At 33.9% G+C, this 20,605-nt stretch overlaps 3 protein-coding genes across 4 annotated transcripts; 2 read left to right on the top strand and 1 right to left on the bottom strand.

The window, feature by feature from the left end:
* Window positions 1-3,482: 3,482 nt before the first annotated feature.
* On the bottom strand, window positions 3,483-6,696 carry LOC111781660 (monodehydroascorbate reductase, seedling isozyme). The gene is made up of 10 exons (XM_023662346.2): window positions 6,538-6,696; window positions 5,634-5,705; window positions 5,429-5,480; window positions 5,211-5,291; window positions 5,017-5,135; window positions 4,705-4,924; window positions 4,504-4,622; window positions 4,283-4,408; window positions 4,068-4,208; window positions 3,483-3,983 (listed from the first exon to the last, which is right to left on the bottom strand). Exons 1-10 carry the CDS (start codon window positions 6,658-6,660, stop codon window positions 3,660-3,662), a joined length of 1,377 nt encoding a protein of 458 aa, XP_023518114.2. The 5' UTR covers window positions 6,661-6,696; the 3' UTR covers window positions 3,483-3,659.
* A 4,736-nt stretch (window positions 6,697-11,432) lies between these two features.
* Window positions 11,433-16,486, top strand: LOC111781473 (Protein kinase superfamily protein). Of its 2 annotated transcripts, XM_023662084.2 has the most exons (4): window positions 11,433-11,620; window positions 12,437-14,404; window positions 14,791-15,683; window positions 16,348-16,486. In XM_023662084.2, exons 2-3 carry the CDS (start codon window positions 12,648-12,650, stop codon window positions 15,635-15,637), a joined length of 2,604 nt encoding a protein of 867 aa, XP_023517852.2. In that variant the 5' UTR covers window positions 11,433-11,620; window positions 12,437-12,647; the 3' UTR covers window positions 15,638-15,683; window positions 16,348-16,486. The 2 variants fall into 2 exon arrangements, with proteins under 2 accessions (XP_023517852.2, XP_023517851.2); XM_023662083.2 differs by lacking the exon at window positions 16,348-16,486 and having other exon boundaries at window positions 14,791-15,840.
* LOC111781474 (protein BUD31 homolog 2) lies at window positions 16,452-18,806 on the top strand. The gene is made up of 4 exons (XM_023662085.2): window positions 16,452-16,488; window positions 16,783-16,881; window positions 16,982-17,169; window positions 18,405-18,806. The coding sequence occupies exons 2-4, from the start codon at window positions 16,788-16,790 to the stop codon at window positions 18,558-18,560; spliced, it is 438 nt and encodes a 145-aa protein (XP_023517853.1). The 5' UTR covers window positions 16,452-16,488; window positions 16,783-16,787; the 3' UTR covers window positions 18,561-18,806.
* Window positions 18,807-20,605: the final 1,799 nt, after the last annotated feature.

The following is a 20,605-nucleotide window of genomic DNA, read 5'->3' as shown; positions in this document are numbered from 1 at the left end:
AGATAATGAAATCTGAACCTTTACATGAGAGACAATGAATTAGATGCTATACCGAGTGTTTGAAGAAAAGAGAAATGCAAGATGGATGAGAAGGAAGTGAACAATTATGTGGTAGTTCATACGGTTACTCAAATCTGATTAATTTCTTTGCCTTTAGGGGAGCGAAGCCGAGGTTTAGGAGAGAAGTGCATTAATAGGAACGAAGCCGAGTTGGAAGAGTCGCACTCACATTTAGTTTTACGCGCTTGAAGGAGTGAGACCGATAGCTGCTTTTAGCTCTTTCATATGCTCAATTGTAAAGGTTCTTCAAATAGCTTTACCGAGTGAGAGAAGAATCGGCCAGGAGAAGAAAATGAAAGAAAAACAAAATTCAAAGAATAAGGAGAAAGATCAGAGCTAAGATTCCGAGTTTACAATTCAAAAATCAGGGAAGGGAATAGAGTAAAGAAAAGGTTCCGGAGTTGTTAAGTTTGATTGATTCTAAACACTATTCATTTTATCGACGGTAAAAAAAGGTTCTTCAAATAGCTTTACCTCCTTCAATGAGGTCAAGGAATAGAGGTTCAGGGGAAGGAAATTATCATCCAGCCGCTTTACCTTGTGAAAGAAAGAGTGAAAGAAGAATTTGAGAATTTCTTCTTATTCACCGAGCGAAAGTAGCTAATTCATTTACTCGACTGTAAAGGATTGAATGAATTTACTTGACTGTCAAGTTCAGGATTGAATGAATTTACTCTCCTGTAAAGGTTCTTCAAGTGATTGAGTTCCATTGCATTAATGAATCTGGGTGGAAAGACTGAAAGAGGATAGTAGGATTTAAACCTATTTATTATTTCACTCGGCTGATCTTACCTCATTCACCTCGGTAAAGCAGCTCGATCGATAGGGACAGGGGGTCGATCTTTCTTTTCTTACTCAAGGTGCTTCATCTCAGGTTCTTGCAGCTGAACATGCTTTGGAACATCGACCCTATAAGAAATGAACACCATAAGATCTCATCTCAATAAGTCATTATTAGAAATCACGAACCTCTATGATGGTACAATATTGTCCACTTTGAGTATAAGCTCTAGTGATATTACTTTTAGTTTTCCAAAAGACCTCGTACTAATAAAAATGTATTTGTTACTTGTAAACTCGTGATAATCCTCTTAATTAGCCAATGTGAGACTCCCTCCCAACAATCTTCAACCGTGGTCACAATAATAATGACTAAGATATATTTTGTTTGGTTTGAGTATAAAATTAGAAACCATAATCTCTAAGCCTCTAAATTCTGTGTTAAAAGGACTATATATATCCTCTCTAAACATTAGAGCCTTTTGTTTCAATGTCTTCCCTTCTCGTATGAATATTTAACCCCAAGAAACATCCAATTTCCAACATTAAAATTTTGTGTCGGTTTAGAGTAATACCCAAATGAGGCTGCACAAGGGTCGGTTTGTACTTGTATTACTTCTTTGGCTCGTGACCTCGTTTATGATCCATGGCTCGAACCACCACGAAAGAAAGGTAATATAATAATAATATGATCGATCGTAGACTAACAGTTTCATTGAATAATTTTTCATTTCTAAACGTTAATTTTTCACAACCTTATATTGTTTATATGGGCGACTATGGAACTTTGTCGACTATGGTGGTAGACGACCATCACAACCTTCTATTGGACACCATTGGAGAGTATATTTCATTGCCTTTTTTCACTTTATTGATATTTCTATCTTTTGTTAATGGCGTTTCTTTTTTTTTTTTTTTTTTTTTTTTTTTTTTTTTTTTTTTTTTTTTGTCTAAACCTCGTTTGTATCATCTTAATCTGCAACTTAAAAATGTCTATCGAGCATAAATAAGGACAAAGAAGTCTTTTCCCCTCTTATCTCCATCTTTATTTTATTTTTGTAGAGATTGGGATGCCTCGAAAAAAATCCATGGGATCAAATTCTTCTTGATAATCTTATTTTCTTTTTTCAATCTTTTACATGGACTTCTCAAAGTATTAATGTAAGTTTTTATCTATAGGCAGTTATTAATGTAAATTTTTATAACAAATATATTTTTTTATTTTTTATTTGTACACGGAATTCTCAAAGTATATTGTATATATGAAATTATTTATATTCTAAGAAATAATAAATTTAAATTTGAAAGATTAAAATTTTATTAAATACTTAATAAAAATTTAGTAATTTAGCTTTCTAGATTAATCAAATAATTATATGAAATCAACTATATAGATACGAAATTGAGCTATAAGGCGACTGATATCATTAGAGGATTGATATCTACATAGTACATGCATACTATATCAAGTATTAACAAGCGGTAGTATCATTGATATTACTAGGATTGAAATTATTATGACAAGTCAATTTAATTTAGAGGTGAAACAACAATCTCATTTTCGTCGTTCATCCTTAAAAAAAGAAATAAGCAAAGTTTAGAGAGGGTATGTATATAGGTGAAATGGAAAATGAATGAAATAAAAAGAAATAACCAAAGTTCAATACTTGAGTGAGAAATGGGAAATGAATGAAATGTGACAATCTCGCTGCGTAATAATGCACGTATATGTCTGAATCTACATTTTTTAACTAGAAGATCGAGAGCTAACAATTGAGACTTTGGACTATCTAGACACATGCTTCGTGAAATAGTTCATGCATCACAACAAGACCAAGTTGGTAAGGATGAAAATCTCAACGAGAGAGAATCAGACATTAAATATTGTGTTCCACTATACGAAATTAATACAAATCAAGTTTAGTCGAAAAACATTCGCTTAAAACGTGATATAATTTTAAGTTTGAATATTAATACCCTCGTAAATTTTCTGGTTTAAGGATACAAATGAAAGTACAATTAAAAAAAAAAATCAAAGAGACTATTTTCATTAAAAAATAAAAATTAAAAAATTAAAAAAAAAAAAAAAGAATAACATGTTAAAATTCCTTATTCCAACCATTAAAAAAAGTAATATATATATATATATATATATATATATATATATATATATATATTTTTTTTTTTTTTTTTTTTTTTTTTTTCTTCTTCTTTTCTTTTTCCAACAACCTTAAACTAGAGATTTTTTCTTGTTTTTTTTTTTAATTATTTTTTAAGGACATAAACAACCTTAAACTAGAGATACTTACGTGACGGCTAATAATTAATGCATTTGCCTACATTAATAATTCATCCAAAATTAATTTCTTATAAAAATATATATACAAACAATCATTACTACAAATTTTGCATTGGAAAAACTAATATAAGTGTTGATAAAAGTTTATGCTAATAAAATAAATATTGACATATATCAGTCGAAAAAACAATTATGCCAGCAAAATGATCATGAATTCACATGTTTTCCAAAGCATGGAAAAACATTAAAAAAATAAAAAATGAAATCCTAAAATATATTTTCCTATGTTTCTCGTGCTTTTTAATGTAAAATCTTAAACATCTCATTGGCTGATCCTGAAATCTTAAAACAACACTAAATTTAAAATCTTTGATAAATTTAGTTCTAAGATTCAGTTCGATCTTCCAATGACAAACAGACAGAGTTAAGAAACTAGAGAGAGTTCATTGCTATATGAAGATCAAATATTCAGTCTAAGCAACTGAATTTATTGAGTAAATGGTGTGAATGGAAGAAATTTTTAAACCTTAGATGCAAAGGAGATACCTTCCTGTATCAGCAGATCTGCGTTCTCAACTGATGGCTGAACACTTGCAACTTTGGCAATGGCCTTGTTTTCTTCAGGACTACCACCCTCTAAGAAAGCTCCCACAACCTTCCCATCTTTAATCCAATATGATCCAAACTTGTGAGTTGCTGATTCAGGACTGCTGTCTCCGAACAACACCGCATTTCCAACGTTATCCCCGTAGAACTGCCACGACAAATCAAAGGATCGAGAGTAGAAGTATGGTAGATAGTCATACTCCTCGACGGCCTTGCCCTCTTCGCTCGCCTTGATGGCCTGCCATTAAAGCAAAAGGGTCTTAAACAAATGGTATTTTGTTGACAGTTTAAATTGTATGTTCGTGGGATTAAGTTTTCCCACCTTTACAGCTTGCTCTGCTGATTTGCGAGAATGGTCAACATGCTCGACTCTTCTCAATTCACTGTAAAGCTTCAAAGGAAAAGTAGCTACATCGCCCACGGCATATACATCAGGAACACTCGTTTTGAAGAATCCATCAGTCTACAAGACAAGGACAAACTGTTAAGAGGAAAGTCATGAGCTTTCTTGAAAACTTAATTTCATTTGACACTCACCTTAATGCCTCCTTTTTCTTCTTCGACTTGGCCCTTGAACAAGTTTGTCAACGGTCGTCCACCAACACCAACAACAACAATGTCTGCTTCTAAAACCCGCCCGTCTTTAAGTTTCACTTCCTTGACCTGAACGACATTCAATAACCATTACAGCCTCCGTCGCATCGAAAATGTCTTTAACCAGGTGGGAGTTTTGAAAGATGGTGCTCTTAAGGTCTTACCTCTCCATTAGCATCAACAGTGAAGCCTACAGCGACTGTTCCTTTAATGATTGTGACTCCTTTTTTTGCATAATAACCTTCATAGAAAGCAGCTATTGCAGGAGTGAACAGCCGGGGCACTGCAAGAATAGAATTGAATGATATTGTAAAAGATTAAAGCCGAGAGTATATTTCCATTGGAATTGTATGAACACTACTTACTGCACCATGGTTCAGGATAAACCATGCTGACATCAAAGTTGTTCATTCTTAACGCTGCACCAAGCTCAAGACCTATGTATCCTCCTCCAACAACAACCACTTTTCCATTTTTCTTTGTTTTGATTGCTTCAACTAGTTGATCAGCATCGACAATTTCTCTCAAATAAAAAATGTTTTTGGCATCAGCTCCTTGAACTCCAAAGTCTGACAATCTTATTGCCTGCAAGCAACATGCAAGTGAAGTCATATATAACAAAATCACGGAGAAGATAATCCAGAATGCCCTCGCAGAAGGGAGGGATGAATCCTCACGGTAGAACCAGTGGCAATAATCAAAATCTGATACTTAAAAATTGCCCCAGAAGCACTTTTGAGAGTCTTGGCAGAGAGATTTGCTTCAACAATTTCTGTACTAAGAATCAACTCGATCCCTGAAGTGATTGGTTAGGAAGTCATTAGAAAACTGCTGAATGAAGGAATTTCAAGAATGAAATAAGTAATATGACCTTTTTCCTTGTACCACTCTGGAAGCAGCCTCTCCCCACCACTTCCAACACATACATGGAACCCCGGTAATCTAGCAGGTGCTGCAAAACCAAATAACTATGAGATGGAAATTGGAAACATGCACCCATTTTGAAAGCTTTTCCCCTTACACCAAAAATTCAGGTGGAAGAAAGAAAGATGATGGCATAGAGCTCAAGTTCAGTCAAATGCAACTCACACTCGGGAAATAGATAGGCTTTGCTGAGAGCTGGACGTTCATAAGGAGCAACCTGACAGTAGAAAATATACGCATAATAACCAAGCGCATGAACAGAAAATTGATGCCAATTTCCATTCCCGAATGAGGGAAATAAAGGAGTGTTTGGCAAGTTATTCCATTAGAAAGCAATAAACATGAGTCAAACAATGATGAGATAACGTACCGCCTCCTTGGATATAATTGCCAACTCTCCAGCATTTAGTCCCTGTTTTGCGAATTCCCTAGCTGCATATCCCTGCATCGGCAAACAAATCCCTAAGAAGGCGAAACAATGATGTTCTGTATAAAGAAGATCAAATTGTTTGACAGAGTTCCTCCCTAATCAAACACGCCAATTAGGAGCCATCGGTTCATTACGATTTGGTGTGGAATTCTTGAAATCCATTGGTTTTAATTTTGAGGAGAACAGAAAACAAACTAACTGGTCCAGATTTGTTCTTCCTACCCTTTATAATTATATTTTACTTCGTTCCATTGTTCTCCAACATTTTTACATCACACTGGATTGTTCAAATGAAATATATAAACTACTCCACTTAAATCTTACCACTAACATTGAAAAATGAATAAATCAATGTCCAATTTAACAACTAAATTCTATTAAAATAAAATCCACATGCATATGAAAAATCAATTGTTTTATCAAGAATCTTTTTAGACTTGACAAAATACAATTGATAGTGCAACACATCAAGATTTTGTTAGTATTATTATTAAGTGTAAAAGAACTTTTCAATCAGATTCTGTCAATGTAATGTTTCGGTATAGAATCTGAAGTAATTAACAATACTTATTTCATCGGGGGAAAAATATGAAGAATGAAACATTGGAAATGTCGCTAATCAGCAGAATTCGTGCCCTGCAGCTGAAGCATCAACTAATAATTTGAAGAAAAGGAGAAGAAATATACGAAATTCTCAGAACAGGATACTTTAAAACACTACAACATCGAACTAATTTATCCGAACAAGAAGAGATTTGACAATTTCTGTTTCGCCTTGCAAATTTCGAAATCCAGAATCAGAGAATCGATCGGAAACAAAATGAGGAAGGTGGAAGAAACTTACAGCCGCGACGCCACCGCCGACAATCACATACTTGAAGGTCTTATCCGCCATGGCTAAATCCAGAGAGGTATTTGTTTTGTTGTTCAAATGAATATCTTCTGTGTTCGATGAGGAATTGATCATATATTTATCGGGCGACTCGGCTCCTTATTGGCCCGATGAAACTCAAAGGCTGAATTTCAATTCGACGTGGCAGCTCCTTTGCCTTAATCGTTACTAACTTCAAGGCGCTTTCACTTTAGACAATTACTGGGCCAAAAGCCCAAAGGCTGATCTAAACCCAGTCGAATAGCATCTCAAGGCCCACCATTTACCAACCCGGCCCACTTAAACCGGCCTGTACAAAGCCCAACTTGAATCATCGGCCCATTTTAAGATATAAGAATTAGTGCCGGGTTAGTGACCCGAGCAATCCAAATAGAATCCACAACCCAACCCAATCCAACCTTCTATATTTCGGGTTGAATCGTAAAGTTACATGTTTTTTTTAATTATTTAAAAAAAAATCTATTTATTCACGAATATATATTATATTAATAACTAATCAAAGCCCGCATGCATCAATCAACCATTATAGGTCCGTTTTTTTATGGCTTGAATTATTTATATGGAACATATTTTATTATTATTTTTTAAATTATTTATATATGAATTTTATAAAGAGATAAAATGACATTTGCATAGAATCAAATATACACTATGGTAACTAATATTTTATTATTTTTTATTTTTTTAATTATAAATTATTTTAAAAAAATTTAGACATTATATTTAGTTAATCAACTAATGATCTATAAACATGGACACGTATTTCTAAATTGAGAAGATGAAATTATATATATATATTTTAATTTAACAATTGTAAAAATGAGTGATACGTTATTATCCAGCCAATTATGACGTCATAAAGGGGTAAGGTGACACCAAATGAATATAAATGAATAATGAAAACTGAATTATATAGTTGGCAGAGAGGACAAGCATATAATAAGAAAAAAGTGTGACAAAATTATTTATCAAAGTTAGGAGAAGACTAATATTCAGGAAAGGAAACAAATCTGAGTTCACATTAATATTTGGAGGCTTTCCATCCAAAAAGGACCACAAAATTAACATTATTCATATTCATTCATTTCGTTTTGGAAATTACTCGATTTGGGTCTTAAAACTTATACATATTACGCCAAACATTTCTCTGTTTGTGCATCGTCCTTTCGATTTGTTTTAATTTACCGAGAAAAACGAATCATTCTTTTATAAGAACGTAGAAACGTCTCTTTAATAGACGTGTTTTAAAACTATGAGGCTGATAGCGATACATAATGGACAAAAGCGGACAATATTTGTTACAAATGGTATTAGAGTCAGTCATCATGCGAGAAGCATTTTGGAAACTTATCCTTAGTATATGCGTTTTAAAACTGTGAGGTTGACAACAATACGTAACGGGTCAAAACAGGCAATATCTACTAGTAGTGGACTTCGGGCTATTACAAATGGTGTCAAAGGTAGTTACCCAGTGGGAAGCATTTCTTATAAGAGTGTAAAAACCTCTCCCTAGTACACGTGTTTTAAAATTATAAGGTTGATAGTGATACATAATGGCCTAAAACGGACAATATTTGTTAGACGAGAAACATTCTGGAAACTTCTCCCTAGTAGACGCGTTTTAAAATTGTGAGCCTGAAGTTGATACAAGCCAAAACGAACAATATTTATTAGCGGTAGACTTGGGCAGATATAAATCAACTCTTCTAAATTCCAATATTCATCACGAAAAATCAAATCACAATTAAAAAATAAAGTAAACAATTAAAAAATATTACTTGAAACATAATCTACGAATAACAACAGTTCGATCGATAATGAGAGTTAATCGAAACAATAATTCGAGTTCGCCGTGGCTTACCGAACCCTAACCGGGTGCCGAAAACATCGAAAAGGCCATTCCTTTCATGTTTTTGTGAGTTGGTATTTAAGGGAAGTTGACAAGTTTATAACCATCCCTTTCAACGGTGGGCATAGCTATGTGAAAGTGATGGTTTCTTTTCCCCCATTATTGTAGCCTTTTATTTATTTATTATTTATTATTTATTTATTTTTATTTTTATTTTGCTTTTCACTTTCAAAATTTTTATCACTTTCCTAGCATTTCCTTTTTCTAGATTTACTGACTGAGATTTGGGATGGTCCTTACAACCAAGGAATTATATATATATATTAAAGTTTTATTATCTAAAATATTAAATTATAATACAAATTTATGGGAAAAAAAAAATTAATTAATTGGCATATTTATATTAGATAATTATTTAAGTAATTATTAATAAAGTAAAGCAATTAAGATTACATTTTACATTAATTAGAAAATAATTAAGTATTAAAATAGGAGGTTATATTAAATAGTGAAAGATAATATAAACTAAGTATTTATTTGAAAACTTATAAAATAAAATTACGTTTAAAAAGTGTTATTTTATTTTAATTATTATTTTCTTCACGTCTTATCAATTATTAAAATATGTACTTGACTTTGATTCTTGGAGGGAATCCATGTCATTAATATAAGATTGAGAGGTTGAAAATTATGGGAGTGTTATACCTAACGTTTTAAATATATAGAATATATTATTGTATGGTTTTTATTATAAAGTGTGATGCACGTAATATATTTTAATGCGGCCATAAGATTATATGTTTGTGTTTATGTAATTAATAAATTGTAACAGAATAATGTAAATCCCCTTGTATTGCAAGCAAATATTAACCACCTTACAATTATTTGAATTTATTATTTTTTTTAATAAATTAGTATGAATAATTAAATAGTAAAAAAATAGTAAAAAAAGAGGGGAAAAGATGGTGGGAAAGGAACAAAAAGGGGCAGCGTCGACAAATGATTAATAAATGCATCGCATTGAGAGCCAATTCAAAATTAGGAGACAGAGGGAACAGAGGAAGAAGCCAAAAGTGGTCAGAAGAAAATGTGAAGGATTTAAATCCTCCCTCTCCTCTCTCGGTCCGTGTCTCAATCATAGAAACTTTATAATTAATTTTATATTTAGTAAATTTTTTAACTTTTTTTTTAAAGATATATGGGTGTAAGAATAAAATAAGTTGAAAAGACTCGTGTTGATCTATAGGATAGTCGTCACTCTTAAAAGCATGGAGTAGGTAAATGTGACTATGTCTTAGAGGAGGTAACGACAGAGTAATCAAATTTCATTTAAAATGCTATTTTTTAAACTATTTTTAGAATATATTATTATACTTAGAAGGGTAATTAATATATTATTTATTGAAATATTCATTGGACTCCTATTTAGTTTTTCTAAATTTGTACTAAAAAACGAAAAAATAATTAACATAAATTCTCCTCCAACTTAAAAAATTGAGTTAAATTTTTTAAAAATAAAATTTAAATTGGGTTATTTTGGAAAATAATTTTTTTTTTAAGAACTAATAATAATAATAATAATCATATTATTATTATTATTTATTATTATAAGCTTTATATATTATTTATTTATTTATTTGTGGCCAAAATATTGAGCAAGGCTCCAATTTCTCTGGCATCCATCACCACAATAATTTAACAGTGCCCATTTTAACCTAATGCTACTTTCTCAAATCTCAATTCCCAACACAAATATTTTATTTCAAAAAATATATTTATTTTTTTAAAATTTTAAATAATATCCTAAAACTAAAATAAAAAATATTTTTACTATTAATTTGCTTTGTTTTAAAAATATTTTACTATAAAAATTTTAAAAATATACTTACGGTTAGTACGATGTTCAGAAAGTCGATAAACCGTTTTTATCTATATATTGATGGTAAAAAAAACTTTTAACTTTTTTATAAAAATGAATGGGTTAATACTACTTTTAAAATTTCATGAATATTTTAAAATATATTATTAAAATTTTGTGAAAAAGTATTTAGTATTTAGTATTTGCAATTTGATCCCTCCAATAATAGATGGATCACATGACAAAGTAAGTACAATTTTATTTTGTCTCCTTTTTTCACCCAATTTTACTGTTTGGTTTAATTAGTACAGCTATAATTTAGAAAAATAAATTATATTCAAAATATTAGTTACTATTTTTGTTTTTTGTTTTTTTTAATTAATTTATTTTGGAGTTGTTTGGTTGGTAAGTGTTTGAGATATTATTTAGTATAAATTTTAAATAAGAAGTTATTATTTTTGTTTATTTTTTAGATATTCATATAAATAATATTGATATTTTGCCTTGAAAATACTCTTAAACTTTTAATACATTATTTTATATAATGATCTGAATTATTTTAATACATTGTCATGAAACAATTAATTGATATTGTTATTTTTAAATCCAGTCCTATTTCGTATAATTTAATTAATTTTACGAATTTTCTTTTAATAATTAAACATATATGACAAATCCAATAATTATGGATTAAGGAGTGGAATCATTTACGATGCTAATTAATATTAATCCATTGAATTTAGATTTTAAATTAATTGAGCAATAAAAAATAATTTCCACAAATGTTATTTTGATATATATATTTATATAATTTCCACAAATGAAATGAAATTCTCCTTTTGAACCTTTCCCTTTTATATATTTAATTTAAATTTAAATACCATTTAGTAATAATATTATTTTTTAAATCTCTAATATTGAAATAAATTATATATATAAATAGATAATAAGGATAGGGGTAATTTAATTAAAAAGGGAAATAGTTAGGGTATAAAAAGAAAGAAAAATAAATGTAATAATTATTAATAGGAAAAGTAACATTTATTATATTTATTTATTGCAATAAACCCACTGTTCATAAGCTGCCAAAGGTGGGGCCTCTTCTCTCCTAAATAATCAGAGGCAGTATCACAAATTCTGAAGAGAAAGATACTATTTTACTCTCTCTCTCTCTCTCTCTCTCTCTCCCTGCCGTGCCGTTCTCTCTCCGCCCACCGCTCCGGACCACAACCTAGGTTTTTCTTACTGTTTAAGCGTTGATCTCTTTTGCATTCTTCATAATCCTCTCACGCACCTCCATTCCGCCGTTTTCGCTCACTGTCTCTCAGGTAAAATCTGTGTCTGATCTCGTCTTCTTCTTCTTCTTCCCCTTTCTTTTGCTCATTTTCCTGTTTGATTTCGTTTCCTCTGGAGCTCAATCTATGTCTTATTCGTTGAGCTAATTTGGTTGTTTTATTGATCTAGAATGTCGTTTCGAGTAGAATGATTTTACTATCGAATCTTAGATGTATCTGTAAATCGTCGAGATAGGATTTTCGTGGTTTCAAGTTTGAATGATGGCTTTGTGGTTTTTTTTTTTTTTTTTTTTTCTTTTTCGATCCAGTTGTTTCTGTAAGCGATTTCTGTTTCGTTTTCTGTAGTTGTGATTGATTTCTCTCCTTGATGTTTTCTAAATCTTGTGGTTCTTGTGTGTAGCAATAATAGATGCTAATCATGAAGTTATATGAACTTTCTTTATCTCTCTTCTCTTTATGTTTCCTTTGAGATTTGTTATTTGTTGGTGTAGTTTGTTCTGTTTGAGTGTGTTTTTTCTTCTTCCAAATGTTGAGAGCGGATTGAGTTATCTTCAACCAATGGGATAACAATGGTAACTCCCAACATTGATATCTGTTTTCAAGATAATAGGGTTTATGAAATCATCATATTTGCGTATGTGTTGCTTATGAAAACGACATGGAACTTGGCTATTAATTTGGAAACTATGCTGTTTCTTTCCAAATATGACAACAGCAAATAAGAAAGTAAACATTGATGAGAGATATACATTTGGGTTAAGCTGTTGAGCTCTTAGCCTGTTTTAATGTATGGTGAATTAGCTTATATCTTGAAGTTTTCGTGACGATTTCGTATTCTGAATGTTTCAGGTTATGGGGCACGAAAGAGGGGATTGTCAATGTGCTAGTGATGCGAAGAATAGCTCATGAGTGTGAGAGTTCGGTTTCTAGATTTTTAAATCATTTGTATGTAAATTGAAATGTCAGAAATGAATTAGCATTGTGGATCGATAAACTACACCATTGTTAAGTTCTGTGGAGCCACTATCTACGGGCTTTGGTATTGAGAGCAAAGGTAGTAATGGGATCTAATACATGTGAAATTGTTGAAGCAAGGGAAGAAATTAAGGCTGTTCAAAGTAAGGTAGAATCTCGTCATTCGGATTTTGTATCTCATCGAGATCGGAAACTTTCTGCATTGAAAATTGGATTCAAGGGATTTCTAGAGGATGATATCAATCAGCTGTTTGAGTCGATTAGTATAAAAAATGCATCCAAGAGCTTAGGTCATTCACAAGTAGATGTAAATGCGCTGAGAAAAAGTACACTAAAGAAGCCAATAAGTGTTGGCATGCCTCGCTCGCCAGGTATTGGTACTTCTGATTCTGGTAGTTTGAAGCAGGCACTCAGGGAACTATGCCTTTCAAAGGCGTCTGAGATGGCTGCTATGAAAAGATCATCAAAACCAGCTACCTTGTCAAGACTCTCAGAAGCTGGCCGGATCAAGACATTGTACAATTCAGTTATGGTTGAAGCCACTGAGTCGGGCTCTTCTTCAGATAACGGTAAGGGGGGGCGTGTGGTCGAAATATCCCTGGTTCCAGAGGGCAAAAAAAGGAACGTTGAGCAGAGACTTGAGCATGTCCAAGCATCTGCTGTTAAATCACCAGCTGAAAGTTCTCATTCTTCTCCTCAGTTCACGGTTACGAAAACACAAAGTTCTATAGAGGTTGGTACTGTCGAACAAAACGTCAATACCACTCTGTCAAGGAAAGTTGGACCTCAAACATTAAAGGCAGAGCTGGAGAAGGAAGAGGAGTCCATTACCCCACCATCTATATCTTCTTGTACGATTAAGAAGGTATTAGATAAGGAGAAGAAGATTCTTGTCTCGAGCAGGGTAGGAAATAAAGTGTCATCATCCAAGGCTGGACGGAAAGGTCGGCTGCAAACTGCATCTTCATCTAAGTTGGGTAGTGGCAATAAGGTAAGCAAGTTATCTAGAAGTAATTCCCGTTCGATCAAACCAGTTATTCGGAACAAGGGGCTGGTTAAAAAGAAAGTCAAACAGGATTTGAGTTCTCCAACATGTAGTTCAAGCACATACAATGCAGTAAATGGCGATACGGATCCTAGTAAAAAGAAGTTGATATGTGAGAGGTGCCACTGCGCATTGAACAGTGCAGCTAAAGACTCGAAGAAGGGCTCTGCTTCCCAGTTTAGTGCTCTTGGTACTGATGTAAATATGGCTAGTTCAAAATCTGGTGCTAACAAATCAGGCATCACGGATGGCAAGGCTTCTGATGTTCGAGTAAAAAAAAATACAAGGGTACGAGATAAGGGTGAGTTTTCTCAAAGCTCAAAAAGTAGTCAAGGCGAGTACAGTAGCAGTACTACGAGTATTATAAGTGATGACTGCAATGGGCATGGATCGAGTAATGGTAACAGACCTCATATGTCGAAAGATGTAAGGTGGGAAGCCATACGTCATGCACAATTGCAGCATGGGGTTCTCAGCTTGAGGCATTTCAATCTCTTAAAGAAGCTTGGTTGTGGGGACATTGGAACGGTGTATCTTGCCGAGCTAACTGGCACTAATTGCCTATTTGCCATTAAGGTCATGGACAACGAGTTTCTAGCAAGACGGAAGAAAATGCCGAGAGCGCAAACCGAGAGAGAAATACTGAGAATGCTAGATCATCCATTCCTCCCAACACTTTATGTTCAATTTACTTCAGATAATCTATCATGTCTTGTCATGGAATATTGTCCTGGTGGAGATCTTCATGTTCTGCGGCAGAAGCAGCTAGGCCGAGTTTTTCCTGAGCCTGCAGCAAGGTAAAAGTTTTAGCTAGTTGTTTACACCTTCTGCATCTTGTTTGCTGACGTTAAATAGATGCAATAAGCACCGAACATCGCATGAAAAGTACGTAAAATCTGAGGCGCATGCTACTCATATATACTTAATCTATACCTTGTTAAGCACAAACATGCAATTTCAAGTCGATTTGATCAAATTGATATCTATACTCTCGATCCCTTCGAATGCCATATTTTATGACAATGTCAATAGCACAATCTTGGTAATGGCACACTCGAGGGAATTCCCTCGAATGCCATAGTCTATTTATGATAACTTGTTGAATCTTGTAGCTGGTTCGGCTCAAGCAGTCGTGCATTTCTTGTTGAACTCGTCCTAAAACTGCTTCGATACCGTTTTGCAGATTTTATGTTGCTGAGGTCCTCCTTGCCTTGGAGTACTTGCACATGCTTGGAGTTATTTATCGAGATTTAAAACCCGAGAACATTCTTGTCAGGGAAGATGGTCACATAATGCTCACCGACTTCGACCTGTCGCTTAGGTGCACGGTCTGTCCAACACTCCTGAAGTCATCATCCTCCGATTCAGACTCGGCGAAGACATCAGGTCCATGTACAGATTCTAGTTGTGCTGAGCCTTTTTGCATTGAACCATCATGCCAAGTCCCATGCTTCAGCCCAAGGTTCTTACCAGCTGCTTCCAAAACAAGGAAGTCAAAACCCGACCTCACAACTCAGTTCAGGTCATTGCCCCAGCTCGTTGCTGAACCCACCGATGCACGATCGAATTCCTTCGTTGGCACTCACGAGTATTTGGCACCGGAGATCATCAAAGGAGAGGGTCATGGAGCTGCAGTCGATTGGTGGACGTTTGGTGTTTTTCTCTATGAACTTCTATATGGTAGAACCCCTTTCAAGGGATCCAACAACGAAGAGACATTAGCCAATGTAGTATTGCAGAGCCTCAGTTTCCCCGACAGCCCGATCGTTAGTTTCCAAGCAAGGGATCTCATCCGTGGGCTGTTGGTGAAGGAACCTGAAAGTCGATTCGGGACAGAGAAAGGAGCTGCCGAAATCAAACAGCACCCGTTCTTCGAGGGGCTAAACTGGGCGTTGATCCGTTGTGCAATTCCTCCAGAAGTCCCGGAGGTATGTGACATGGACATTCCAAGCATGATTTCTCAACAAAACAAGTTCAGGTATTTGGAAAGCAAGTCGACTGGAGAGCACTTGGAGTTCGAATTGTTCTAGCAAAAAGGAAAGCATCAACCATGGAAAGAGACAGTCGCCATGGCTGGTAAAGCCCTTTATTCCAACATCTTGTTCTTGCTGTAATTAATATTGGTAGCGTAATGTAAATGTGATCGAGAATATTGTATCAAGGCTTCACCATTTTCATGGCTTGGAAGGTCTCTCTAGAGTTCGATTTTATATATCAATTTGATACCAGAAAATTGAGTTGCCTCGTCCTTTCAGCAAATGGAAGTAATGACCAATGGTGAATTTTCTTTTTGACCAAAAAATGATTGCCAACCTCATATAAAATAAGTGGGGCCTAACCTCTCTGACTTTTCGATCTAAAAAAAAATATATTTACCGTTAGTTTTGGATGATAATGGTTAGTACTTGATTTAAAAAATATTATCTAAAAAAAATATTATCTAAAATGTTTCATTATTATTTTCGAAGTTGTTAAAAAAGTTTAGAGATATTAATGAAACGTTCTCAAATTTAAGGGTTTAATATTACTTTTGAAAGTTGAGGAGTATTTTTTAAACGTGTAAGACTATTTTTAAATTTTTTAAAAAAATTTTAAATATATTTTTAAAATTTTTTAAAAAGTTTTTTTTTTTTTTTTTTTAATTTTTTAATTTTTTTAAAAGTTCAATGGTATATATTTTGAATTTTGAATTTTAATTTAAAAGAGAATTTCAAAATTCTCTCTTTTGTCTCTACCTCAGGCTCCGATTCCTCTCGTTTGCATTTCTCTCGCCTCCGCTCCGCTCCGCTCCGATTCGCGGTTTGTCCCTTTCCTCTCTGACGGCCTCAATATCTTTCCGTCCGGAGTCTTCAATCACCCACCGGGCAAGGATATTTCCCAGGTAACTCCCCCTTTCTTTCTCTGTTTGGTTCTGCCCCTTTGTCTTAGGGTTTTTGGATTTCTGGGGGTTGTGTATCGATATGTGTAGGAGCAGTATATCTATCGATAGAAGTAAAACGAAAAGGAGAGTCTGATTCAAGTATAAGCTGGACATCATACTCTCTTGTAAATACATGGCAGTCCGATTAAACGTTCTTAGTGAATTTGTTTTTCTGTACTCAATTAGCTTCCGTGCCTGTCTTATTGTTTGGAAGAATTTTTACTTTATTATCGTATTTTCTTGACAAATTTGCAGCAAAAATGCCCAAGATTAAGACAAACCGTGTCAAGTATCCGGAGGGATGGGAGCTAATTGAACCAACTCTCAGAGAATTGCAAGCTAAGATGAGAGAAGGTCTCTCTATCTTTCATTACCATGTGTTTGTTAATATTTTCGTTGTTCTTCATTAGGGTTTATGAATCTGATGTTGGTTTTACTCTTTTGATGATTGCAGCCGAGAATGATCCACATGATGGCAAGAGAAAATGTGAGACATTGTGGCCTATATTCAAAATTGCGCATCAGAAAAGCCGCTATATCTTTGATCTCTATCATCGAAGGAAGGAGATATCTAAAGAATTGTTTGAATTCTGTTTGGACCAAGGCTATGCTGATCGTAACTTAATTGCAAAATGGAAGAAGGTTTGTTTTTTGCCTCTCTCATGTTTTCTGTAAAATGTTTAACATAAGCTTGACATGGTATGAATCTTGTTCATTTGCTTAAGAGTTAGTGTCTACGTAGGCCAAGTGTTCGAAGTTACGTCTAGGGATGAATGAAATTTGTTGGTTGGTTTATTAAAAAGAAGGCACGTCTAGGGACTTAAAACAGAATATTTTGAAAGCTTGGTGGTTTTAGATTAGTTGTATGAAGTAACCAAATAACACTTGAGTCGTAATTTTGGGAAGAAGTGTTGTAAGTTAGATCAGTATCTTTTAAAGTATAAGATGCATTGTGGTGCATATAGTCTTCTAGAATGTAAGACAACATAGTATCGTTGTATGGGATGCTGGAAGTTAAGAAATGGGGGTTTTGTGAGATCCCACATCGGTTGGAGAGGGGAATGAAACATTCTTTATAAAAGTGTGGAAACCTCTCCCTAGCAAACGTGTTTAAAAATTGCAAGGTTGACGGCAATACGTAACGGGCCGAAGCGGACAATTTTGCTAGTGGTGGGTTTGAGTTGTTACGAATGGTATCAGAGCTAGGCACCGAGCAGTGTGCCAGCAAGGACGTTGAGTCCCGAAGGGGGGAGGGTGGATTGTGAGATTCCATATCAGTTGGAGAGGGGAACGAGTGTCAGAGAGGATGCTGGGTCCCAAAAGGGGGTGGATTGTGAGATCCCACTTTAGTTGGAGGGGGGAACGAAACATTCTTTATAAGGGTGTGGAAACCTTTCCCTAGACGCGTTTTAAAACTGTGAGGCTGATGACGATATGTAACAAGCCGAAGCGGATAACTATCTGCTAGCGATTAGCTTAGGTAGGCTAGGCTTTGGGTAAGAAACCTTTTTGGGGAAATAGGCATCCTATCCAAAAATTTGAAAACCCGAGGTCTTTTCCCCATTAATTGAGAAAAATAGAGGGCAGTACACGGTACAAGAAAAAGCAAGGCACACAGCACTGCACCTAGGTGCCTTTTTCAAAAGAATGGTTGGGATGAGCGTAACATACTTTAACAGTTTATATGATTTTGAATCGATCGGTGTCAGTAGTAGTCTCATATCAAGTACTTGCAGTGATGTCCTTTACCTTTCTCAAATCTTCGAACACAAGGGACGGTTCATATATGTTTCTGCCTTGATGAAGTGTACTGTTGTCATCTTGGTCCTCTTTCTTTTCTTGGAACTGCTCAAACCTAGTTTGGTTCTGTTGTGCAGCCTGGTTATGAACGTTTGTGTTGTCTAAGATGCATACAACCTCGAGATCATAATTTTGCGACGACGTGCGTGTGCCGGGTTCCCAAGCATCTAAGGGAGGAGAAGGTTATCGAGTGTGTGCATTGCGGTTGCAGGGGCTGTGCGAGTGGCGATTGAGTTCTTCTCCTCTTAGTTTGTCTCTCTGATTATAACAACTACACACACTTTGACACTCTGTTTATACACTAGAGTTGTACTAATTTGAACATTTGCACTATGTACTTGCTCTGTTCATACCCATTAGTCATTGGGTTGCCATTATCTTGGGAAGTTTGTTCATGAAAAGGTTGATTTTTCCAAAAACACGTCTATTAAGGAAAGAGTTTTACATTCTTACAAAGAATACTCCGTTTTCTTCTCCAATCGATGTGGGATCTCATAGTTTACTCCTTTCGAGACTTAGTTCTTGCTGGCACTTGTTCCCATGCTAAGTTAAGATTATTGTGTAGTTTCCTTTTCGGTTAGGAATTTTGTCTGGTTCTCTTCTCGATTAGGTCAAAGATTCAAAACTCATCTACTAGACAATAAAATAAAAATCGTCATAGATTCAAAACTCATCTGCTAGAGATGTGATTGAATAACTTGAGAAGACATAGAAGGGAATAGTAAAATGTAAATATAGGAAATATATTTTCAATGATATAATATTTACATTTTTTTAATAAAAAACTTCAATTTAAATTGCCACGTTAGAAATATTTAAATTTCGATATATAAGAGTAGATAAAAATATAGAGAATAATTTATGTTCACAAAAAAATATTTGAAAATGAAATAACGATCAAGTACTACACACTAACATGTACTACACTTATGTGACGTCATTTTAAGTTAACTCATGACGGAGACAAATCTGAAAAAAGTATAAAACAAAAAACAAAAACGAGCACATCAAAATACATTAATTACAAAACAGTGCCCAAAAATGTAATTTTTGTGACGTTAGTTAACATCAGGATAGTGTATTGATTGTAATATGACATAAATATGGTCCTGAAATGAAATAGAATAGCAACAGAAAAAAAAAAAAAAAAAAAAAAAAAAAAAAACCCTTGAGAACCGCCAACGACCAAGCACATTAAGTTGACTTTAATTTATTAGAACCCTTCCAACATTCATAGGATAAGATTTAATATCACCCATTTAAAAATAAAAAATTATGTAAATACTTTTCTATTAATATTTAAAATAGCTGTTCGAATTTTTAATTTTTATTGTGTTATGATCGTGCTTGTCAAGGCTTTTCTACATTCGAATGTGAGCGATTTTGATAATAGAATGATCACGAAACACTCAAAAGAGTTAAAAGTTACTACTCATACGAACAATGTACACGTTTGATATGTGGAAATCACTACAAGGGAAGTAAGATTCGGATTACCTTGTTGATCGAATATCTCAAGACAACAACATTGTTTAAGACTCGAATCACTCCACAAGCAAGATCGATCATGTCGAGTTTGAATGATTCTTGTTGATCAAATATCTCAACGCAAGAACACTTGTTTTAGATTCGAATCACTCCACAAGCAAGATTGATCATGTCGAGCTTGAATGATTCTACATACAACCTAAACTACATAGAATTGCAAAGAAACTTAGTTATCGGCTAAAGAAAAGCATAAATGCTTCTTTTACTCTAGTTTCCAAGTCTACTTACAAATACAACATACATGGGTTTATATAGTCTCAAAATGAAACTATTAAAGACATTCCAAGAGTTTAACAATGATCATAATTAACGTAAATAAAAAGTCTTAAAATATATTAATGAAATATAATAACTCTAAATTGTAATATACCCAAAGTTTATAACATGAAACTTCGTTATTCCTTAATGTGGTATGAATTGAAATATGTTTTGATAATTTCAACACTATTTTCTTCACATTTCATTGAAGTATATTGTATGATTGATGTCTTTTGGTTCATATCAACGCTCCTTCTCGGTAGCTCAATTCTACAAATTCAGAGCTAAAAGCTTACTTTTTCAGAACAATTCTATATTGGGTGACCTGTTAAGAATTTTCTTAGAATAACAAAACATCATAGGAGGATTCGTGTTGGTCTGTGGAAGATAATGAATGAATGAGCAAGATGACACGGTCCAAAAAATGGATTCCAAATTCTAATTGGAATTAATTAAATGTTTAATAGAAATG

This window comes from Cucurbita pepo, chromosome 19 (assembly GCF_057944985.1).
Source record: "Cucurbita pepo subsp. pepo isolate OVF chromosome 19, ASM5794498v1, whole genome shotgun sequence".
NCBI classification, from domain to species: Eukaryota; Viridiplantae; Streptophyta; class Magnoliopsida; order Cucurbitales; family Cucurbitaceae; genus Cucurbita; species Cucurbita pepo.
Note: the sequence above shows the minus strand (reverse complement) of the source record. Positions and strands in the feature narration are given on the sequence as shown.